This window comes from Trachurus trachurus (assembly GCF_905171665.1).
Source record: "Trachurus trachurus genome assembly, chromosome: 1".
NCBI lineage: Eukaryota > Metazoa > Chordata > Actinopteri > Carangiformes > Carangidae > Trachurus > Trachurus trachurus.
Genome location: NC_139891.1, coordinates 36,067,628 through 36,083,886, shown reverse-complemented (window position 1 = coordinate 36,083,886; position 16,259 = coordinate 36,067,628). Strand labels below are relative to the sequence as shown.

The window sequence follows — 16,259 nt, the reverse complement described above, 5'->3', positions numbered from 1 at the left end:
TCTCTCTCTTCATTTGTTTCCATTATTGTATAAATGTTAATGTGCATTAAAATATCAAATAAGAACTCACAACAGGGAGAACAAGTTGTTTTTTGTCAAATTAATTATCTTTTTCTTCCTAGTAAAGTATCATAAAATGAAAAAGTCACCTCAGACTCAGAGTAACTTTGATTATTCATCATTTTTCATCGTTTAATTAATAATTTATTAATTTATTCCTGAACCTGTTGCAGACAGACGGCGCCTCCTGCTGGCGGAGGCCGAGCGCTGCAGTAGAAACAAAGTTAGAAACAAACTAAACTCTCTCTTGTTATTATTTAATGACGACACAGACTCGACAGAAACATTCAAACTCTTTTATTATTCGTTGATTTATTATTTTTTTCCACGTGTGAAGTTTCAGAGTTGAAAACAGTAAAAAGTCTCTGAGCTGAAGATTTGACACCGACTGATCGTAACAAACACCGACGTAATAAAAAAACAGAAAAAAAAAAAAAAAAAAAACACAACTGAAGAGAAGTGAAGAAACAAAAACAAAAAAACAAAAAAAAAACAGACCTGTGATTGGCAACAACAACAACCAGCGTTTCTATGGAGACGAGCCGACGACGACGACGCTGCTGCTGCTTCTTCTTCTCTCCGAAGTACAAAACTAAACGAGCAACATCAAACACCTGCTCAGACGGCGTCGCTGTGATGTCACATGGCGTGCACTGAAGACAACGACATCATCATCATCATCTTTAACATTATTATTATTATTATTATTAGTAGTAGTAGTAGTATTAATATTAACATTAACATAATCAATAGGAGTCTTTGATTGATCCTGATTGGTCGACATGCAGGAGGAAGGAGAGAAGACGACGTCGTCATCGTCCGGTCTGTCGCTGCTGGAGGAGGAGGAGGAGGAGGAGAGGGGGCGGAGCTTCTGGTCTGCTGTAACCGGGGACGATGATGGCGTCCAGTGACCCGACAGTCTTGATTCTTCTCACAGGTGACAGGTGACAGGTGAGGAGCGCTTGGCCCCGCCCACTTCTCCCCCTGGAGGATTGTGGGTAAAACAGCAGCAGCAGCAGCAGCTCTGGTGGGTTTGACTGACTGATTATCTGATTGATTGATTGATCGGTTGATTGATTGATTATAAATAAACGTTCAGGTCGGTCGACGACGACACGGGAGTGAGTCGCTGTTACGTCCAGTTTGTAGATAAACAACTAAATTAACAACAGCAACAACAGTAACACAACAACACAGTAACACAATAACAACAGCAACGACAACCTGCAGCGCTGAGGTCGACGCTCAGTTCGCTTCTTTCTCTCTCTCATGGCACCGGGTCACTCGTCAGATGAAAAACAGACGAGACGGAAATAAATAAAACACACACACACACACACACACATACATGCATGCACACGCACACTCTCTCGCCCTCTCACACACACACACACACACACACACTCTTGTGTTTGAAAGACGTTTGTCGGCTGTTTACGTGCAACGCTGAAGAAAGAAAGCTCCGCCCACAATCACATGGTAAACATTTGGCTTCAGGGGGAGGGAGGGTGTGTGTAGGTGTGTGTGTGTGTGTGTGTGTGTGTGTAGGTGTGTGTGTGTGTGTGTGTGTGTGTGTGTGGTTCTTCACAGACAGTGATACTTCCTTTGAGAACAGGAAACAGGTTTTTGCTCGACGACGTCTTCAGACAGATTCAGTAAACATCAGGAAACATCGGAGGCGTCAGACGTCGACGACCATCTTCTTATGGATGTCCAGACCGCCCACCACCTGCACGCACACACACACACACACACACACATTTGAAATATTTATTTATGCCCACAGAACAAAGAAGTATTAGGGTTTTTGCACAAAGGGACATAAACACTGCCAGTGCAGTTGACAATGGAAGACGGTCAGACACAAAGCGCCTGGGCAGCTAAACACAGATTGAGTGGCTACTAGGGGTGGGCCAAAATATCGATATGGCAATATATCGCGATACTTTATACCGCGATACGATATCGATATTCAATATTTAAATATCGATTTTTTTTTCCAAAAAAAAAAAAAAAAAAATTTTTTTTCAATTAATAAATCATGTTTCAGACCTAAATCCAATTGAAATATGTTGTTGTAACTTGCACTTGTATAAAATGGCATGGATAATTTGAATTACATTGTTTTGACTCAGTTTGTCCCATGAATTATCACTATCGTCTGATGTACATACAACTCAGATTTTAAGTGACACAGATATCGTGATGTATCGTGGATGAAATTTCTTGCAATATATCGACAATCGCAGAATCGCTGTACCGTGATATTATCGTTATCGTGGGTAAAATATCGTGATAGTATCGTATCGTGGGGTACCTAGTGATACCCAGCCCTAGTGGCTACCAATAATAACTGAGACTGAGCAGTACCTGGCCAACTGTTTAGCTCTTCTTTTAGGGAGGCCGGACATCTGAAGGCCCCTCACAACCACCTTATGCACATGCCGCAGACTACCAAATATAAAGACTAGAAGTTTACATCTGTAGCCCAGCTGAGAGATGGTCTGCTTCAGCTGCTGCTATTTCAGCACTTTGGTCAGAAAGGCCTCTAGGCTGTAGTCAAAGGTACAGCCGACCTCCAGAATGTATGTTATGTTATGTTATGGGATGTGTGCAATATGTGTTATGTTATGGAATATATGCTATGTTATGGGATATGTGCAATGCTGTTGGATTAATATGGCTGAGGTGTATTGTTCTTTTGTTGTTTGTTTTTGTCATTGTGGCCGTTAAGGCATTTATGGCGCAGCTACAGTGTCCAAGACAAATTTCCCTGAACGGGACAATAAAGTTTATCGTATCGTATTTATCGTATCGTATCAACACCTCTCTTAGGGTTGTGCCGATCGTTCCAATCGTCTATCGGCGATTGGAAGGACGATCGGCGATGTTTTGTTTTCTTGCCGATTTTACACACACACATACTCGCTACTTTTTTTATTGATCCAATGCGCAATCTATTTGTTTTGTTTTAATAAAGCCGCTTCTCTGGCTGCTTCCAACAGACACTCTGTCAAATGACAGTGTTTCACCAATCAAATGCAGCCACTGGCGACGTCCAATCAGACGGAGCCAGGTAGTCATATGACCGCACACAAAGTCTCTGTGGTAAACAGGGAGGCCACTCCGCCTCAAATTTGAGGAAACACGTTTAGCTGGTGTGGTGGCTGTGACTGGCTGCCGACGCCGGCTCTGTTACTGTATGTTACACTGTTCACTAATGCCACAAATAAATTATGTCCGCCAGAATAGATTTTTCGGCTTTCGGCAACGCAATATCGTTCTGTTCATTGATCATAAAGCTCTTTCTCCGTTATTAGCCCTCACAGAGAGAGAGAGGGAAGCGCGCATGCATGACAGCAGGGCACGGTAAAAGCGAAACTCATACGCCCCCCCCCCCCCACCGAACGAACACGTGGAACGGCCGCCGTGAGAACACCTGAGGCCCAGTGTTGGGTAGTAACGCGTTATTAGTAACGCCGTTACGTAACGCCGTTACTTTTTTCAGTAACTAATAACGTAACGCGTTGTTTTTTTAAAATCAGTAACTCCGTTCCCGTTACCAAACGCTGCGTTACTCCGTTCCTTTCCGTTCCTTTGGGTGAGGTTTTACAGCGGCACACACAATTCCTATAACATTTCAGCAAGTTTCATTGAATTGAAAGAAAGACAGAGCACAGACACTAAGCACTAGTTGGTGGCCGCCCTCTAGCGTCCCACACGTAATCAAACACACTACATGAAGAGGACTGGGTGGGCAGGTCAGAGCGATTCTCTGAGCAGGGCATGACGGCGAGCTAAGGTAACTTTGCTAACGCAGCATCCGAGACCGAAGCTGTGTGTCAGTTCAGGCTGCAGCCCCTGAACTGGGACACAGCTTGAGTCACAGCGCGCACACACCAGCACCCACTCCACCCGAGCAGCAGCGGTTAGAGTCCGACAGACGGACTCGAATTATGACGCCTGAAACGCTAAACACAGCTGATCGCTCTGGGTAAACACAGCTGATCGATCGATAAAAAAAATACCGCTGGAGTGAATTTACTTCCGTCACTGAAAACAGTCTTAAACGTAACTGCTGACATCATGCAGCAATGCAGCATTGATGATGATGGTAAAATTTTACAGATAAAACCCATAGACTGTAAAAAGAAGATAAAAACACGTGTTTCTTCATCAGCATCAGTAGGCTACAGAACTGAAATGAGGCTAGAGGGGAATTCAATCAACCTTTATTTAATGGGAGCATTGGGAAAAAAAAAACCTTTTAAAGTAACGAAAAAGTTACTTTCTCAGTAACGCATTACTTTTTGGTTTAAGTAACTGAGTTACTAACTGAGTTACTTTTTTATGAAGTAACTAGTAACTGTAACTAGTTACTATTTTTCAGTAACTAGCACAACACTGCTGAGGCCTACCTTAAAACACCTGAAGTCTACCTTAAAACATCCAAGGTCTACCTTAAAACACCTAGGAACACCTGAGGTCTACCTTAAAACACCTGAGAACACATGAGGTCCACCTTAAAACACCTGAGGTCTACCTTAAAGCAGAAGTAAGTGATATATTTGTGTTAATATAAGTCTTAAATAGTTCTATCTTCCGACAGCAATCACTTACATAGAGTGTTTGGTCTGAAACACGGGTCTGTCAGTCCCTCTGCTCTGCTCTGAGCCGAGGAGAAAACTTTTATCGTATCCTACAGTTTTTATCCAATGAGGAGAGAGAACGGCATGCAGGGCTGTGTGTGCAGCCAAGGGACGCCGTGAATGTGGGGACGTAGGGACGAGGACTGTTATGGTGCGTTCAAGGAAACTCGTAACTCGTGTTTTTCCGACCTGTGAAGTCGTACCAGTTCAATCTGGTACGAGTTCACGGGTCAGAAGTTACGAGTGGCCGTTATAGTTAGTTAGTTAGTTAGTTAGTTTTATTTGTCCACGATGTGGAAATTTGTTTTTCGTCTCATAAAAAACAACAGGCAGGACAATAACAACAACAACAAGCAGGACAACAACAAAAACACTTACACACAGACATCTTCATGGCAAAAAGCAGGACAGCAGTGGCAGTTACATTACAACACATCATCACATCAACGCATCAACGGGGCATGGTGTTCAGTGCCCCAATTGCATTAGGAATAAAGGAATTTTTAAAAATATTACGATTTGCCCTTGGTACTTTATAACGTCTACCAGAGGGAAGAAGTTCAAACTCCCTATTGAGTGGATGAGAGGGATCATTTGCTATTTTGACAGCTTTTCTCCTAAGCACTTCCTCGTACATACAACTTAATTGTTTCTGTCTTGTCCCTATGATTTTTGAGGCAAGGTTTACTATTCTCTGCAGCTTGCTTCTTCACCGGTAAAACAGGTCGGAAAAACACGAGTGGGTTGCCTGGAACGCTACAAAGTCGTAAGTTGTGACTTGAAGCTGTAATTTACGGTTTCAAAAGCCTGCCTGGAACGCAGCATTAGCCAAAATGACCGGATCGCTCACTTCTGCTTTAAAACACCTGAGAACACCTGAGGTCTACCTTAAAACACCTGAGGTCCACCTTAAAACACCTGAAGTCTACCTTAAAACACCTGATAACACCTGAGGTCCACCTTAAAACACCTGATAACACCTGAAGTCTACCTTAAAATGCCTGAGAACACCTGAGGTCCACCTTAAAACACCTGAGGTCCACCTTAAAACACCTGATAACACCTGAGGTCCACCTTAAAACCCCTGATAACACCTGAGTTCTACCTTAAAACACCTAGGAACACCTGAGGTCTACCTTAAAACACCTGATAACACCTGAGGTCTACCTTAAAACACCCCAAAACACCTGAGGTCCACCTTAAAACACCTGAGGTCCAGCTTAAAACCCCTGAGCCGTCATCCTCAGCTCTCTGCCCAGTGGCAGCAGCAGCAGGGTGCAGCAAGGTGCTGGTGGGGATCGAACAGGGAACGTACCGCGCAGAACTCCTCGAAGGATATCCTGCCGTCCCCGTCCTTGTCTGCGTTGATGATGGTCTTGTCGACGATCTGCTGCAGCTGCGTGTCCTTCAGGTTGTTGCCCACCATCATCTTCAGCACCTGGAACAGCTCGCCGTTGGAGATGAAGCCGTCTTTGTCCATGTCGTAGATCCTGAAGGCGACTGAGGGACAACAGAGGAGGATCTACCTTTATTCTGAAGGAGTTGTAATAAAAACATCTACCTTTATACTGTATGGAGCTTTAATCCAAACATCTACCTTTATTTTGAAGGAGCTTTAATCCAAACATCCACCTTTATTTTGAAGGAGCTTTAATACAAACGTTTACCTTTATTCTGAAGGAGCTTTAATAGGAACATCTACCTTTATTTTGAAGGAGCTTTAATCCAAACATCTACCTTTATTCTGAAGGAGCTTTAATACAAACGTTTACCTTTATTTTGAAGGAGCTTTAACACAAACATCTACCTTTATTCTGAAGGAGCTTTAACACAAACATCTAGCTTTATTTTGAAGGAGCTTTAACACAAACATCTACCTTTATTCTGAAGGAGCTATAACACAAACAGATGTGTGACGGTCACTTACAGCGCAGCTTCTGCTCTTTATCTCCTTTGACACTGAACTGAGAAACTCCTTCGATGAACTCTACAGAAAAATAAAAAATAAAAACATGAGTTAAAATAAAACATTTAAACTGCTTTGTGTGTGTTTTCAATAACATGAATGGGCATCCAACAGGTTAAAAATAACATAAAAATCCTGATTGCGCTTTTAATTTGAAAACATGTTTCTCTGTTTGAAGCAGCAGTTTACATCAATAACAATCAGGTCATTGAAAAGCGATCATATATCAATAATTAAGAGATTTACTGAACTGTTAACTAGTGTTAATATCATTATTGTGTTAATATCAGTATTTATCTGATGTTAAAGGGATACACCAACATTTTTTTTTCCGTGTCTTGCCTCACTCCCGAGTCCATGACCAGCAGATAGACACCATCCTTTCGACTGTGCGTGCAGTAACAAGGGAGATAGAGCCGTATCGCCCGTAATTAGCTTAGCTCAATCACTGGAAGTGTATGGGTAGTGTTAGCCTGCCTTCTACCCGAGCTGAAACCAGCAGTCAGAAGCTGATTTCATTTTAGCTCTAAACTCTGTAAATATATCACTTTATCAACATTTCAAACATGTTTAGGTGAGAAAGTAGCCGTTTAGATCAGCAGTGTGTCGTTAATTTGTCTATTAAATTTGTCTTGTTTACAATTTTGTTGGGATGAATTCGGCGCTACTCAAGCTAGCCGTTGTGACCAACGCACTTCCGTTTACTTTCATAAAATAAAACACCCGTTGCCCTTTACATAGAGAAAACCATGACGATAGAATTTGTGCTTTTACTTTGAAACAGGAAGCTAACCTACCCTCGATGTAGCTAGCTTGAACCAAAATAAAGCGTCTTAGCTTGAACCGTCCGTTTTGACCGATCTCGTCCCGTTAGCGGCATTTGACCGCTCAAGATGCCTTACCGGAGAGTTTTGTCAGCTCTGAGACGAAGATCGGCCCGCCGGTTTCCGTTTAGAGTTGCTGAAGAGTTTCTCTGATGACTTTAGGTGGAGGCAGGCTAACACTACCCATACACTTCCAGTGTTTGAGCTAAGCTAATTAGTGACTTTAGGTGGAGGCAGGCTAACACTACCCATACACTTCCAGTGTTAGAGCTAAGCTAATTACGGGCGATACGGCTCTATCTCCCTTGTCACTGCACGCACAGTCGAAAGGATGGTGTCTATCTGCTGGTCATGGACTCGGGAGTGAGGCAAGACACGAAAAAAAAGAAGTTGGCGTAACCCTTTAACATCACTATTGTGTCATGTTAAAGGGATAGTTCACCCAAAATTGAAATTTCCGTGGCTTCTCTGAGTTACAGGGGGTCTTGGCGTAGCAGTGCATGTCCATATAACGGTTGCAAATGGATACCAACTGTCTTCGTAACAAAAAGACACACCAAAAAACATCCAAATACCTCCATGCTGCTCGTATGTAATGTCCGTCTTGTATTGAAGCCCCAAAATGCGAAATTGTTATGAAAAAAATTAAATAAGTCTATATTTCAAACTTGTTTGTAGCGGAAGCTCCTCTTCCTGGTCCGTCCAAATTGGACCATACGAGCAGCATGGAGGTATTTGGATGTTTTTTGGTGTGTCTTTTTGTTATGAAGACAGTTGGTATCCATTTGCAACCGTTATATGGACATGCACTGCTACGCCGAGACCACCTGTAACTCAGAGAAGCCACGGAGGACTCTGAAACTTCTCCCAGCCCTTAGTCCACATGAGGGCGAGTAGATAATGAGTGAAATTTCAATTTTGGGTGAACTATCCCTTTTAAGTCATAAAAACAGTTTATTTATGTTTCTGAACTCGTCCTAACTGATGTTTCAGCCTGTTATGTGTCTACTACTGTCACATGACCAGAGAGGCTGTGATGTCACCACCAGGCAGCCAATGAGATGCAGTGTGGCGTTTTTTTTCACCCTGGAAGTCGACCTCGCCGTTGCCGTCGGTGTCGAAGATGTCGATGACCCGTTGGACGAGCGGGTTCTGCTGCAGCTCAGGTAACGACATGAACTCCTCCACGCTCAGCGAGCCGGAGTTATCCAGGTCGAGCTTCTTAAAGCGCTTCCCCAGCCGCTTAATCTCATCCGCATCAACTGAGACAGGACAGGAGAGGGGGAGGAGGGAGGGGGGGGGGGGGAGGGGGAGGGAGGGAGGGGAGGGAGGGGGGGAGGGGAGGGGAGGGAGAGGGGAGAGGAGGGGGGAGGGGAGGACAGGAGGGGAGGGAGAGGGGGGGGGAGGGGAGGGAGAGGAGGGGGGGGAGGGGAGGGAGGGGGGGGGGGGGGAGGAGGGGAGGAGGGAGAGGGAGGGGGAGGATAAAAGAGGGAGAAAAAGAAGAAGAAAAGGGGAGAGAGGAGAAAAGAGAGAGAGAAGAGAGGGAGAGGGAGAAAGGGAGAGGAGGAAAGAGAGGGATAGAGAGGAGAAAAAGAGAGAAGAGAGGAGAAAAGAGAGAGAGAAGAGAGGGATAGAGAGGAGAAAAGAGGGAGAGAGTAGAAAAGAGAGGGATAGAGAGGAGAAAAGAGGGAGAGAAGAGAGGGAGAGGGAGAAAGGGAGAGGAGGAAAGAGAGGGATAGAGAGGAGAAAAAGAGAGAAGAGAGGGAGAGGAGAAAAGAGAGAGAGAAGAGAGGGATAGAGAGGAGAAAAGAGGGAGAGAGGAGAAAAGAGAGGGATAGATAGGAGAAAAGAGGGAGAGAGTAGAAAAGAGAGGGAGAAAGAGAAGAAGAAAAGGGAGAGAGGAGAAAAAGAAGAGGTAGAAAGGGAGGGAGAGGAGAAAAGAGAAAGAGAAGAAGAGAGGGAGAAAGGGAGGGAGACAAAAGGAGAGGGAGAAAGAGAAGAAGAAAAAGGGAGAGAGGAGAAAAGAGGGAGAGGGAGAAAAGAGGAGAAAAAGGGAGAGAGTTAGTCGGTGAGTGACACCTGTCCAGCTGCTCCCTGATTGGCCGGCTGCTCCTCCAGCCGTCTGTGTGTAGTTTCCTCTTCTCTTCTCCACTCACCTGGTTTCCTGTACCTGGCGGCCATGACGACCAGAGCTGCTGGTCCGGTCTGAACCGGTCGGTCTGAACCGGTCTGAACCAGTCGGTCTGAACCAGTCGGTCTGAACCGGTCTGAACCGGTCGGTCTGAACCGGTCTGAACCGGTCTGAACCAGTCGGTCTGAACCGGTCTGAACCGGTCTGACTGAGCTGCTGGTCCGGTCTGAACCGGTCGGTCTGAACCGGTCTGAACCGGTCGGTCTGACTGAGCTGTGGACCTGCGGGCGCCACCGGCACCGCGGCGCTCTAAGCTCTAACACCGGGTCATGTGACACTAATCACTCTGATGATGATGATGATGAAGATGAATCAGGGGGCGGAGCCACAGCCGGCCGCTTAAAGGATCATTACGTATTTAATCCTATTAATATTATTAATATTAATATTAATGAACTAATAACTGTGGATTTGATTTGATTCAGATTCAATATTGATTCATTTAGAGATTTTTCCGTTTTAATAACAATTTTCTTGGTAATAAAAGAGATTTTCACAAAACTAATGTTGAAAATTGTATAAAAATGAAACTCGGTTATTAAAAATATTCATGTTTACATTAAGCTGAGACACTACAGGTGAATAGGGTAAATATTTAAACTAACACATATCACCATTAAACTTCCCAGGTTTATCACTCACATTAAGACAAATATTTTTTGTATTACAAGTTTTGTCAAATGTTATGTTTAAATATGTAAATGAGGCAGATCTAGTGAAATATGCGCTCATTTGCATATATTTCCAGAACAGAAATCTGAACAATGGATAAAGCTTCTTTGTTTTATTTTGTTGACATATTAGAGTCAGAAGTTTTTACAGAGGGGAGTTTGGATATCTCTTTTCATCACTCTGTAAATGAGAAAATACTGTCACCAGCCCTTTAAAAAAAATCATATTACTCCATGTTTTTGTAATAAAATGTTGCATAAATGAGGCTGTGAATGATATATCAACAATCCCCTCTGTAAAAACCTTCAGAATATAGAAAGGGATCAAAGTGGAAGGTTTGGTGTCTGTAGGTGCTGCTGAAGTGGAGATTTCTAGCTCAAGAGTCTGAGGAGAAAACGGCCTTTAAAGACTTGGACTGTAAAATTCCACTAACTACTGAACCACTGACAACATTTCTCCCAAAATTGAAATAAAAATATCGTAATTTAGAACATTTTTAGCAGAAAATTACAAAAACTGGTCAAAAAAACAGAAAATATCAAGTCATTTCAGACCGTGAATAATAATAATGCAAAGAAAACACGTTCATATTTATTCCTGAACAACACAACAGGAATATTTTAGCTTAATAAGAGTTTATAAATCAGTTTTTGTGGGATAATGTCAGTGTTTAATCCCAGCAGTGGTTTTTATTTTATAATCTTCCTCTAAAACCAGATGTGGTTCAGGTGACGACCTCATCAGTGTCTCATTAAGTAGAACGAGTTGTGTTTAAATAAAACACTGTCGTACATGTAGAGAGGCTTTTTAGGAACATTTTGTGAACGTGGTCTCTTCATATTTTCCGTGGCTGTGTGTTTATTCACAGCAGAGGAAACCTGACGTGTTCATTTACGACAATAATATTATTAATATCTTGTAGACAACATAACAACTACTTAAAATACTCTAAACTAAACTTGAAAACTACTTCACCACCATGAGAGAACAGCTGCTGCAGCTCATCCGCCCCCTGCTGGACAGGTCCACGCATTACACCACCATTACAACCAGATCAATAACACTGATCAGTTATCACCTCACCAGACTGGGATTTAATTATTAATATTCATATTTATAATAATTCATGACATTTGTCCCTTCTCTTCATAATAATAATGATAATAATATTAATAATCCTGTTTAACGTAGGTTTAGATCAACGTCTCTGTTGCTCAATGAGCTGCTCTTACATCCTGATATAAACCAAATTAACTACAGTTTAATTACAACAGTTATTAAGGTTAAGATGTAGTTTTATTATGTGGCATAAATCAAATATGAGGAGCTCACGTGACGCTCGGCTCAAACGCCACAAAGGCCTGAATTTATTTCTACACACCAGTGATTCTGATTTTGTTTTTCCACGTGTTTATAATGGAAGTTAACTGTAAATTAACATATAAATGTAATTTACATTTAGTCCAAAGTGTAAAATACACTGCATGGAAACATTACTGATGCTGAGTGTTAAATAAAAATTAATTTAAATTTAACTTTCTCTCCTAAATGATTAGATCTCTGTCCGGGTCAGATCAGGTTTTTAAAGCGGTAGAAATGAAACCAGAGAATCTCCTTTTTCTTCAACGTCGTGAGGTTAAATCGTATAAATCGGAGGTGTGTGAGGTCAGTGGTGATGAGCGGTGATACTCACAGTGCGAGCACATCTCCAGAGGGTAGCTGGCCTCGTTTCCCTGGAAAAGACAAGAGAGTGACGATGAGAAAGGAGAAGAGGAAGAGGAGAAGAGTCCACGTGATAAAAAAGAAAAAGAAGAGGAGGAGGAGGAGGAAGAGTCTGTGGTTTATTCCAGGTGGGACCGTCCTCACCTGGACGACCCAGAGTGGGCGTCAGTCTGAAGCTCGACAGGAGAAAACGCTCATGAACTAACGTACGTTAATACTGGGCAGAGAGGGCTTTTATTGTGAAAGTAGTACACCTGCACACTTCAACACTAGTAGTGTCAGTAGACTAGTTATTGTCTTCTTTTTTTTCTCCTTTTTAACACCATCTCAGATCATTGACTTCATCTGACAGAGATTCAGCTCACTGCAAAATTACACAACACTACACTTCCGGTCCGCATTTTCAAAATAAAACTCCTCCCCAGAGGACGTGTCGGTTTGATCTAATATTAGACTGCAGCAGCGTCTCTGCAGCTGGTATCACTTTGTTCAGACATGTTGGTGAAGATACTGATACAGCTTCATTTCGTTATTCTCATTTATAATAAAAACACACTGAGTCACAGTAGGATTATAAATGACATTACGTGTTTTTGATGTCGAGTAATGTCATAATGTACTAACATAGCATTAGATATAAGCAGAACAAACTGATCATAATGTGAAATGATAAAACATCACAGTTAATATTTAAGTAAAAGCTGTTTTTTTCACCTTTTGAAAGTATATAATTTGATGGTTTTTGTCGTTTTGTGTAACTGTAAATTAAATATGATTCAAATTAAGACATATAAGCACTTTACAATAATTTATCCAGCAACTGTTATATCATTATACAAATAAATAAAATTAAAAGACAAGCCAAACTGAAAAGCCTTTGCTGTTGTTTTTAAAGGAAGCTTTTATTTATTTTTTAATTTTTAAAGGTTTAAATGTGTTGTTTTTTCGCTTTTTTCTTACTTAGACTTTATTTGTTGCACATCATTTAAATATCATAAATGCTTAGATGGCATTAGAAAGGTAAAATAGTAGAGATAAACGAATAAAAATAATCATAATAATAAAGGAAGCTTTTATTTATTTTTTTATTTTTTAAGGTTTAAATGTGTTGTTTTTTTCGTTTTTTTCTTATTTACACTTTATTTGTTGCACATCATTTAAATATCATAAATGCTTCGATGACATTTAGAAAGGTAAAATAGTAGAGATAAACGAATAAAAAAGAATCATAATAAAGGAAGCTTTTATTTTGGTGGCCCACATGCTAAACTTCCGTCATAACGGCTACGCACTTAACGCTGCTGCAGCTAGCAGTTAGCAGCTAGCCTAGCCTGCTGCTGCTAACGAACCAGTGTTTCTCTATGGCTGCTGCAGTTAGCACAGGTAGCATCGAGGCTAGCTAGCTGTGTTCTAACAAACCGACAACAACCGTCCGTGGTGTCTGTCTGTGTGTGTGCGTGTGTATATGTGTGTGTGTATGTGTGTGTGTGTGTGTGACGGTGTGTGTCCGTTGAAATATAAACACAAACTACACAACTACACGACAACTGACCCACATTCAGCACCGTCCACAACCGTTAATATTACGCTTCTTTCTCTGAGCTAACGGAGGCTAACGTTAGCCACTAGACTAAATCCCATTAAACACTACGGTTTAAAAAAAAAATGGAGGACAGGTTCATTCTCACCATTTTGCCGCCAGAGGAAGATGAAGAAGCAGAAGAGGAGAAGAGCAGGAGTGTTTTAGAGCCGATAGAGATGACGTTAGAGCACCGAGCACCGGCCACCGGCTGACTGACTGACGGACTGACGGACCGACTGACAGCGGAGGACGGAGGCACCGCAGCGGAGAGAGAGAGGGAGGGAGAGGGGGAGAGAAGAGAAGAACCGCAGCGGGGGAGAGAGAGCACAGAGAGCCGTGTGCTGAGGAGAGAGAGAGAGAGAGAAGAGGAGGAGGAGGAGGCGGGAATCAAAGCTCGTCTCTGTGACTGCGAGAGGGAGGAGAGGGATCACTCTGTTTCATAATATAACCACCGACTCTTCATATAGAAACACTCAGCTTCTGCTTTTTTTTATGTGAACAATAAACGAATTTTTATATAAATAATTGATTTTTATTTATTAGATAGATAGATAGATAGATAGATAGATAGATAGATAGATAGATAGATAGATAGATAGATAGATAGATAGATAGATAGATAGATAGATAGATAGATTGATAGATAGACCAAGCTGGGAAATTACAGTAAGTCAGGGTTAAAGGATGGATGGATGGATGGATGGATGGATGGATGGATAGATAGAACGACATTTACACCTCTGTACTTTACCTTATAGATAGATAGATATCTATCTATCATTCTATCGAAGATTGGGAGAAAGACAGAAAGAGAGAAGATGGATAGATAGATAGATAGATAGATAGATAGATAGATAGATAGATAGATAGATAGATAGATAGATAGATAGATAGACCGCAGGTTCAGCTCTTCATATAGAAACACTCAGCTTTTGATGTGAAGAATAAACTCATATTTATATACATAATAGATTTTTTCTTTTTTATTATAATAGATAGATAGATAGATAGATAGATAGATAGATAGATAGATAGATAGATAGATAGATAGAACGATAGATAGATAGATAGATAGATAGATAGATAGATAGATAGATAGATAGATAGATAGATAGATAGATAGATAGATAGATAGATAGATAGAGGAGGAGGTGGGAATCAAAGCTCGTCTGTGACTGGGAGAGGGAGAGGGATCACTCTGTTTCATAACCACCGACTCTTCATATAGAAACATGGATGGATGGATGGATGGATGGATGGATGGATGGATGGATGGATGGATGGATGGATGGATGGATGGATGGATAGATAGATAGATAGATAGATAGATAGATAGATAGATAGATAGATAGATAGATAGATAGATAGATAGATAGATAGATTTCAATATATAATTTTAATGATTTCAATCATTCTATTTGCTATTATGTCTGTATTATTAGGCTTTGTCTTTTACTGCCTTATCTTTCTTTCTTTTTCTTTCTTTTGAATGTATTTTTCTGTTGTTGATTGTAATGTGTTTCTATGCCTCTGTAAAGCACGTTGAATCGCCTGCTGTATGAATTGTGCTATATAAATAAATCTGCCTTGCCTTGCCTTACTGTACCTACTGTAAGTTAGTCTCTTGTTTCTCCTCCTCACTCCACCTCCACAGTTCACAGACACAAAGTGGTTTTTACTCTATTACATTTATTAGTCAGCAGGGCGATTCTCTGAATTCCCTGCACTTTGCGTTCCTCAGGTTTACCTCAGAGATTTACAAATAAAGTGGTTGCTTTTTTGGGTTATAAAACACAAAAAAACAATAAAAATCTTATATATGGGTTGTTATGGAGTAGACGACAGCCAAATTTGTATATGTCCCCGTTGACCATCACTTTTTCATTGAATGTAAAACAAAAAAATTGCAATTAACCTAATTATTTACTATTAACCTTATACCCCGTTAACAATATAACAATTCCCCCATTTAATAAATAATGGTTCAGTCACTGCAGAACAAAGTGTAAAGAGAAGAAAGTCTTAGCACCTTTAATCCATATATTTCATTGTTATTATAGTGAGATCGCCACATTGTCAAGCTCAACATTTCATAAATAAATGATAGTTAACAACTGTTTAGGAAAAAAACCTAACAATCATGTTGAAAAATATCTATCTCTGATGCTACAAGCCTTGGAAAATTAAGGATTTGGGGGGTTTTTTTAAGCCAAAATCTTCAACCCTGAAACAAAAAAACACTGTGATTTGATTGAGTCGTTGTTACAGGGTTGAAAGGTTTGTTCAAAAATAAAATAAAATAAAAACAGACGACCTAAAGTTCAGAGTTCAGAGAATCACCCTGCTGTTATTTCTATTTCTAACATGACGGTCTTATAAATCAAACTGTCAAGCTCTGTATAAAATAACCACAGATCAGCTATGACAGTAAAATGTTAATGCATTAATACATAATAATGATCATCCGGTAGACACAACTGTAGGTTATAGGTTTACAATGACAACAGCACAGGTTGAGCGTTGGTTCTGTCTACAGGTTTATTCACAAAGACACTTTATTCCCCTTCAGTCCAACACGTAACAAAACATCAAG

At 41.1% G+C, this 16,259-nt stretch overlaps 1 protein-coding gene across 1 annotated transcript; it reads right to left on the bottom strand.

The window, feature by feature from the left end:
• Positions 1 to 361: 361 nt before the first annotated feature.
• LOC310985655 (calcineurin subunit B type 1-like) lies at positions 362 to 13,997 on the bottom strand. Its single transcript, XM_083971274.1, has 6 exons — positions 13,773 to 13,997; positions 12,056 to 12,095; positions 8,585 to 8,761; positions 6,637 to 6,696; positions 6,025 to 6,209; positions 362 to 1,789 (listed from the first exon to the last, which is right to left on the bottom strand). The coding sequence occupies exons 1-6, from the start codon at positions 13,773 to 13,775 to the stop codon at positions 1,742 to 1,744; spliced, it is 513 nt and encodes a 170-aa protein (XP_083827400.1). The 5' UTR covers positions 13,776 to 13,997; the 3' UTR covers positions 362 to 1,741.
• Positions 13,998 to 16,259: the final 2,262 nt, after the last annotated feature.

Excerpts from the sequence above, each read along its gene's own strand:
- LOC310985655 (XM_083971274.1), bottom strand. Across the intron at positions 6,210-6,636 it reads TAAAGAGCAGAAGCTGCGCT|TCGCCTTCAGGATCTACGAC; the intron begins GTAAGTGACCGT and ends GTTGTCCCTCAG. Across the intron at positions 1,790-6,024 it reads CCTTCGAGGAGTTCTGCGCG|GTGGTGGGCGGTCTGGACAT; the intron begins GTACGTTCCCTG and ends GTGTGCGTGCAG.